General features: G+C 41.3%; 1 protein-coding gene across 1 annotated transcript; it reads left to right on the forward strand.

Annotated features, from left to right (window-relative positions):
- Window positions 1-2,761: 2,761 nt before the first annotated feature.
- Window positions 2,762-8,586, forward strand: LOC135478154 (sodium-dependent glucose transporter 1-like). Its single transcript, XM_064758426.1, is given in 6 exon segments — window positions 2,762-3,034; window positions 4,961-5,246; window positions 6,311-6,712; window positions 6,792-6,824; window positions 6,827-7,069; window positions 7,072-8,586. Coding segments are annotated over 6 exon segments (1,374 nt in total). The 5' UTR covers window positions 2,762-2,893; the 3' UTR covers window positions 7,341-8,586.
- Window positions 8,587-9,007: the final 421 nt, after the last annotated feature.

Raw genomic sequence — 9,007 nt, forward strand, 5'->3', positions numbered from 1 at the left:
ATACAGTTGTGGTTTTGTACACATGTACTTAATTAATGGCATAATTAAATAATAGCATAATTAATAATGGTACTTGTTGCTGCCTCTCTCAGGTTTTGCTGATGCCAGTTGTTGCTGCCTCTCTTAGTGCTATCGCTCAGGACTAAGAGGTTAGAGCAAGGAAACATGACTTGTTGGCCCGGTGTCAGTATAATTTGACTGGGTGGATTGTCATGTCAGGTGACTGCCATGATACTTTTTTTTCACTGCAGCACTTAAGCAGAATGGAATCGCCCTGTCACAAGAAGATACAATATATGTACAGACACCTAATCACTCCTCGTCTTGATATGACTGAAAAATTTTATAAAGAATATGTTACACCCAAGCATACATACATACATACATACCATACATTATTAAATCACTCAGAGATGGTCATGGAATAAAACTCTCCAGAACAGGACTATCTGGGGGTGCTTATTTGATGGTATACACCACTCAGAAATCGTCATTAAATACATCATCAAGAACACGGATATTCATGTCTTTATTTGAAGGTAAATATATCACGAATCGCCATCAAGGAAAACTTTCAACTTTGAATAGGCCAGTACGTCTGATTTGACGGTACAGACCTACACCGCTCACAAATCGTCATCAAACAAAACCTTCATGAATAGAGCTACGCGCGCGTACCATATGAACTTATTTGGATGTAAATTTATCAGGAATCGTCATGAAACAAAGCCTTTATGAATAAAGAGCTATGTGTGCGTACAGATTTTTAAGATAGAAATTCATTCAGAAGTCAGTCATCAGATTAAACCTTTAATTAAGCATAGAGGTACGCACGCGTACTTACTTAGTGGTAAATAAATCAGGAATGGTCAAAAAAAATATTAATTAAAAATAATAATAGAAAAATTTGGTGGTAAATTACTCAGAGGTTGTCATCAAATAAAACATTCGCGAATTTACGGCTATGAATGTTATTTATTTTTAGTATATTTTATTTTATTTTATTTTTTTTGACAGAAAATGACCATTAAAATAACGTCAGGGTAAAAGGAATATATCTGCCTAAAATATTTCTGTCCAGCTGTGTTTTATTTATTATCTGTATAATATTCTCACAAAATATTACATATTATAAACATCCCCGACTGATGTGTCAAATCAGATGTGTGAATCAAAACATATGGTCTATATTGTCATATCGCCAAAGTGGCTCAGCTGTCTCGTTATGTGCAGAACTCCATGCAAAGGTGTCCATACTGCGTAATAAAGACAACTGAGGGTAACTCATTCGGAAAGTCAAGAAACTTGTAAGTATTTATGTATTATATAACATATGTAGCCACAGTGTATATATGGGTTGCATCCTTGAGAGAGAGGCGAGTCCCTGAACATTAAATTTACGAATATTTGCCTTTGTGTCGCTATTCCTGACAAGCGAGGTCACAGGTTCAAGCCCGTCCTTTGGACATTTCCACGCTCTAAGTGTTCTGCGATCTTGCTGTGCTGCATTGCAATATGGAATCGACGACAGTCTGTGATTAACAACCATATGGGATCGACGACAATGTGTGATCGACGATAATTTGTGATCAACAACCATATGAGATCGTCGACAATATGGGATCGACGACAATCTGTGATCAGCAACCATATGGGATCGACGACAATATGGGATCGACGACAGTCTGTGATCAACAACCATATGGATTGACGACAATGTGGGATCGACAACAATCTGTGATCAACAACCATATGGGATCGACGACAATGTGGGGATCGACGACAGTCTGTGATCAACAACCATATGGGATCAACAAAAATGTGGGATCAACGACAATATGGGATCGACGACCTACGCTTATATAGCTGTTTGTGCAGTCTAACGTTGGTTGAAGACCACTTGTCTTCTACCAATATGGTGTGTTCCTCTGCACCCGTCACACGAGGAAAAGTTCTTTGTAACATGTCAGAGGTCAGTGGTTTACCGCGGGCACTCCCTCACATAAAACCGACCATGGTACAATAAATATAAACCGATCATGTTACATTACATACAACTGAACTACAGATATGGAATTTAGAAAAGTATCGTGTTAAAACAACAGTAACATTGCACGAATACACACTAAATACAAAAATACACCCTTTTCAACCCACTCTGCGGCGAGTACTTTGAAACATTGCGAGATAACTATGAGGCCTAGAGAAATAATTTTGAACAGTTTTATGAAGTTGGCGTCCTGGGTGAAACAAACAAATCATTTTTTGTGTCATGTTTATAATAATCGTATGCGTAATGTCTACTGAAAAAAGTGCTTTAGAGGCAAAAAGGTTAAAGATTTACTGTAGGCTCCTGTATAACAGTATAGGAGGGTCAGACAGGAACTTAAAAACCTGTTCGGTTTGTATAGAAGGGTTATGGACGGCAAAGTGTAACTAACCCTGTATATAAATAGGATATTTAAAATGTAAAAAAATATGTACATAGTCGAATTGCCTGAATGAAAATCTTTTCCTTCAGTGTTTAGGTTAGTATTATATTATTATAATTACTATTCATATAGGTGACCTAGTAACAACGATCTTGTGGTTGGAGACGCCATCTCGTGCCTTAACAGTTGTCTCTTCGAGTCCCTGTAGTTTTTCTCTCTTTTCTTAAGCCTACTTTGAAAGCCAGTTTTCACAGATGTGATATACCAGTGTCTGTAGTTGCAACTTTCTGTTGCTTGCGCGTGCTTGGCCATCGTATTATCATGATTAACTTGAGAAAAAGACAGTAGACAAATGTCGTTTACACGTAGTTTTCTCTGCTTCTTCTGTTATAGCTATTTCAGTGAATATTTTGTCATAGGCTCACACGTTTCTCTTTTATCACAGCATCAGGTCACACGACATGCAAGAGCACGACAGGAACTCTTCCAAACCGGAAGCGTATGTAAAGGCTTCGTCGGATATAAGCGATGGAAAGAAAACATCTGGTTTTCGGTTATTTCTGGTACGAACCCTCTGTCTCTACATGGCTTACATCTGTCTGGTAAGTTGGCCATTATGTATGGTACGGTACGTAGACCGTGTTGATCAATATTTGTATGGGACGTAGGCCGTGTTGGCCAATATTTGTATGGGACGTAGACCGTATTGGTCAATATTTGTATGGCAAGTAAGCCGTGTTGACCAATATTTGTATGGTATGTGAGGCGTGTTGACCAATATTTATATGGTATGTGAGGCGTGTTGACCAATATTTGTATGGTGAGGCGTGTTGACCAATATTTGCATCGGAGGTAGGCCTGTTTGGGGATTATTGTCTATACATCATAACGGGCACCGACAGCACAGTTGGTAGAGCGTCCGCTTCGGGAGCGGTAGATCCAGGATTAATCCTTGGTCGTGTCACATCTAAGACCTTACAAGAAGAAGTTGTAAGTTCCTCATTTGGCGTTCAGCATGAAGGGGATAGTGCAGCTTACTTGTCTTTGGTAAGCCGTTTCATTGAAGTAGCACTAGATAAAAGAGCGTTGGAAATCCGTCCTGCAACAAGGAGGCACATTACATGCACTCTAAGGATTCCTTCGTCATCATATGACTGAAAAATTGTTAAGTGCGACGTTAAAAGAGCAGAAATCTTAAAACAATGACACTATAGGCTAAAAAGAGCACATTTTTTTCTATCTGGTGGTGCCTGCTGCATAATTTTACGATTTTTCCTCGCCATTACACGTAAAGTTTGAAAACGGCAAAGCTGGCATAGATCGGAGTTCATCGCGTCCCCCATCTTTATAATCCTGTAATTTAGGCTGGGGGTGTGATGCCTCTCGATAACAATAGGTCGTTAAAACTGCCGGCTTGTCCGTGTAAACTCGGAACCTACATCCAACATTCCGGTTTCCCGATCGTCAAACTGAAAACGAACTGTACTGTTCACTACCTTCTGGGAAGAAGAGTTCTACCGGAAATGTACGAACTGCACTTCGGCGGTTTCCGACAGCAATTCTCCTCCTAACACAGAAGACTTCAGGACTAGTTCTTAAGCAAAATGGAGTCGTCCACAGCGCTGACTTTATTTATAATTTATCAACTCTAGGTACATATTAGAAGTTTTTATGGTATGCACGTGTGAGGAAATGCATACTCTTTTCAGTGGTATTTGTTTGATATTTAAATTTTCTTCTCCTTTAAACTCAAGCACTCACTCACTGTATACATAAGTAGACCTGATAAGACCAATATTTGACTGACAAGTAGGTCTCTTTGGGCCAGTGTGTTGCCATTGTGAGCATAGACTGTTGGCCAATATTTCTATGATGTGATACATAAACCTTTATGTTTTGGTCAGTTTTTCTTAGTTGTTCAGCTTTTGTTAATATTGATATGCTAGGTAATGTGCCTGGTTGGGACATTTCCTTAGTAAGTTGGTTCACTTCAACGGTCAGTATTGGTCTAGTTAAAATATTCACGTTCTGTCGATATATCAATAGATTGACAGATTTATATTGATTTTATAAACTCAGTGAATATTTTACACAGTGAAGCGTCAGAATAAGTAAAACATTCTTGAAAACGGAATAAAATACTAATAAAAAAATTTTGCCTGATTCTGAGAGTGCTATTGACCTTAGAAAGATGGTTTGTGGTTTTGTTTGGAAGGTGGGATGACTGCCCTTCTGAAAACGGCTAATATTTTATCACCTTTATACTCCTCTACAAATGCACTGCCTACCAGGGAAGGTCTGATAGCAACCTGCGGATGGTTGTGGGTTTAGAGCCCGGTTTCCTCCCACCATATATATACTGCTGCATGGGCCCCCCCGTCGTATAAATGGAGTGTTCTTGAGTACGGCGTGCGTGAAATACAAATCAAATAAATAAATAAATAACAGTGCACTTTTTTGAGGTGAATTTTAGGACAGATACTGTTTTGGACATGTAATGAAGTTAAACGCCTATCCCACTTATGCAGGGATTGCATATCGGAGAGGGCGGAAGTACATTCCTCGACCTCCTTCTGATCGTGAGGACGGACGTGGAGAAGGGATCCATCCTTTACACGGCCTCCTCCGTGGGGTACGCCTGTGGGGCCCTGCTGGCCGGGGTCCTGTACGACCTCTTAAATTGGGACGGTCTCCTCTTCCTGGCTCTGTTCTTCATGGGGGGCTTTAATTCGGCAATGGCATGGTGCCCAACGCTATGGCTTATGTCTGTTGTGAGTGGACTTAGGGGCGCCACGTTTGGTTCCCTTGACACAGGTTAAGTACATTCGGAAAAAGGCGCCACGTTTGGCTCCCATGACACCGGTAGGTACATCCAGAACTAAGGCGCAACGTATGGTGCCCTTGCCACCGGGAGGTACATTTGGAAATAAGGCGCCACGTTTGGCTCCCATGACACCGGTAGGTACCTTAGGAACTAAGGCGCCCCGTTTGAGTTCCACGACCCCGGTGGGTACGTTCGGAACTAAGGGCAACGTTTGAGTTCCATGACACCGTTAGGTACTTTCGGGACTAAGGCACCACGTTTGGTTTTCTTGACGCCAATAGGTATGTTGGAACAAAGGAGCCACGTTGATTCCCGTAACAGGGGTAGGTAGGCACACAGGTAGTTGACGGCCGATCGAGGTCTCCGATCGGCCGTCAACTATCACTGGGAGGGTTTTGGTTAAAAATGCGTTGCTGTATTTTAAGCTGAAAATGCTGTATTTTAAGCGATGATTGCATCGCTTCATTCGACTGTTCGATCGCTTCGTACTATCGTCCCACGTTGTCGTGCCCTTGCGTCGTATTATCGTCCGCCGGGCGAAGACAGTACGATGAAGGTCTTAATAGGCTTCCATATATGTGCTAGATATGAACATTTGCAACCATGTCGTGGATGTGAGGCTGTCTATGGGCTGGTCGTTTTGTGCTTACCGACACCTTGTCTCGCTTCGCAGATCTTCATAGCAATACGACTTTATGAAGGTTTCTTGCGTAAACGCGCAACAGTAAAAAAGTAGAAGAGATCGGAAAATTTTATCAATATAAAGAGTAGAATTTTTACCGCAACACGGAGTGATTTATTTGGATTTACATTTGGATATCCATGCGCTACTGTAAAATGCCAATATAAATCAGAAATATCAGGTAGCTTAGGCAACGTCTGCCAATGCATTATTTGTCTGCCAGTGCATTATTTGTCTACCAATGCATTATTTATCTGCCAGTGCATTATTTGTCTACCAATGCATTATTTGCCCTAGGCACTTATATGTATTTTAGATTTTCACATATTGATAAGTTAACAATATTTTTTCGCTTTTTTTTGTCTGTTGCAGGCGGTAATACTGTCTGCGTTGGAATGTGGAAAGATGAAGGGAGCCCTTATTTACAAGCTCTACACCTGTCGTTTTCTGTCGGAGGAGTTATCGCCCCTTTCATTGTGGCACCTTTTTTGGCACCGAAAAGCAATGACACCTCACAAAATGCTTCTCTTAGTAGTGAGGAACGTACCATACTCAAAAGCAACTGGTCATCAATCCCTTATTACAACTTAACTGAGGCTGCGACTCTTCCAGTAACTAGAGTTGAATACGCCTATCTCATCATTGGAGGCTTGTCGGTTCTCACTTCCTTTCTGTTCTTAGTACTATTTTTCCGGAAGTGCAGTTGCAAGAGAAACATCGACGCAGAAAATGGAAGAGGCAGACAACACCAAAGATACAAAACAGAAATCGTCAGATTCTGAGTTCTCGCTGAGATTGCGCATTGTCTTATTGATTTTTCTCGGATTTTTTTACGCCTTCTACGTGAGCCTAGAGGCTTTCATCGAAGGGTACTTAATGACGTTTGTGGTGAATACTTGGACTGGAGCAAAACTGAAGGGGCTCGAATCACATCTGTGTTTTGGGGAACATTTGCCGCAGGTCGAGTTTTGGGAGTTTTTATCTCAAAAGTGTTAACCCCTTGGAAGATGTTGCTGTGCGACCTTGTGCTTGTGAACGCCGTATTTGCCCCATTGTGGTTCGTCTCCAAAGAGCATGACGTCATCGTCTGGATATGCATCCCTCTTTCAGGCGTGTTCATGGCGACGATTTTCCCCACGGCATCAGCTGGACGGACCAAAGGATCATGAAAGTGACAGGAAAGGTTGCGTCTGTGTTTATCCTGTCGTCCACCGTCGGCGGGATTTTCAACCCCATGCTGTTAGGTTACCTATTTAAAGAGGTTAGTCCTATGTGGTTTGTCTATCTCCTGACGATAGAGGGCGCTCTGTGCGGCATCGTCTTCGTGGTGGTCACAGCGATTTTAGAAGTGACATCCAGAAAGTCATTGGATCTTCAGACATCTCCAGATAGCATTCAATGAGATGGGAAACATTGATAAACAATTAGAAGGTTAGATTTCCATGAAAATAAGATCCCCAAGAGTTTTAAATTTTTTTATGAATGATGATGATAGATTGCACGCTGGAAATCATTGTCGTACCACGATTTTAGAACTGACATCAAGGGCATCAGTTGATCCAGACAATATCCATTGAAAGTGGAAACATTTAATGACAATTAAGTCTTACGAGTATTTCTCATGAGCTCTCTAAGAGCGATATGCTTTTGTTTTACCAGTGATGATCATAGATTGTCAATTTGTTTTTTTATTACAATGATGATGACAAAGGGTGCTCTGTGCGGCATCGCCATTTTATGTGGTCACTACCATTTTAGAACTGCCATCAAGGAAGTCCATTTGTCTCCAGACACCTCCAGATAACATTCAATTAAACAATTGTAGAGACAGGAAACATTTCACGGTTGGTGTGTAATGAAGGTTATATTTCTAGAAAACAAGCTTTAATTTTTTTCTACCAGTGGTGATGATAGATAGAATCTTTATCGCCTTCTTGGCACAAAGATTCAGAACTAACATCAAGGACGTCAATTAATCTTCAGAAATCTCCAGACAATATTCATAGAGAGATCGGAGCATTTGATCACATGAAGTTATCATGAGTTGAGATTGTAGAATTTTACAATTACTCTATAATGTGTCATGAAAATACGATGAGAGTTCTGTTTTGTGTGTGTGTGTGGAATGTACTTCATGGACGAACAGCTAAAGGTGAGTCATCCACAACCACAAACTCAGCTTCATGTGGCACAAGTGCTCTCAAGAAGAGTGCATGGTTTGGTAGTGTTGATGTCTGTATGGGAGGAGAATGCCGATCAGTTCTCGATTCATACTCATTACAGAGCGTACGACGCTCTGTACGTTCGCTTTACATTACACTCTCCACTAGCAACTTTTGTACAAAGTCTTGAACAACGCCAAGGTCACTGAGGTCACGGTGATGAGGCAGGAAGTTATGTCAGAAAACAAAAGCAATTTGTCTAAACCTTCGTTTCCATTTACGCTTGATAGGCATTCATTCTCTCTAAAGTGGGCACAACATCATTCTAACTGACGTCTGGAACAATTTTATTTGTGAATGCTAATTATAGCTGGACGCGATGTCAAGCTTCTTCAATGGTGGCAATGATGTATAGCGAGCGATTAATGAAAAAGCACACGCGCTATAATGATTGTGTTCTGGATCCCCATGGTGGGCACACGGATACTGAGCCACGCTGACCTTAACCTTGACAATAAACTGTTTTTCTGCAGTTTATATGTTTTTGACATATTAATTGCGATTTATTTATTTGATTGGTGTTTTCCGCCGTAGTCAAGGATATTTCACTTATGCGACAGTGTCCAGCATTATAATGGGAGAAAACCGGACAGAGCCCTGAGAAACCCACGACCATCCGCAGGCTGCTGGCAGACCTTCCCAGGTACGGCCAGAGAGGACTCGAACGCTCAGTGACCACATTTTGACATATTAATTGCGATTATTTATTTCATTGGTGTTTTACGCCGTAGTCAAGGATATTTCACTTATGCGACAGCGGCCAGCATTATGGTGGGAGAAAACCAGGCAGAGCCCGGAGAAACCCACGACCATCCGCAGGCTACTGGCAGACCTTCCAGTTACGGCC

This window comes from Liolophura sinensis, chromosome 11 (assembly GCF_032854445.1).
Source record: "Liolophura sinensis isolate JHLJ2023 chromosome 11, CUHK_Ljap_v2, whole genome shotgun sequence".
NCBI lineage: Eukaryota > Metazoa > Mollusca > Polyplacophora > Chitonida > Chitonidae > Liolophura > Liolophura sinensis.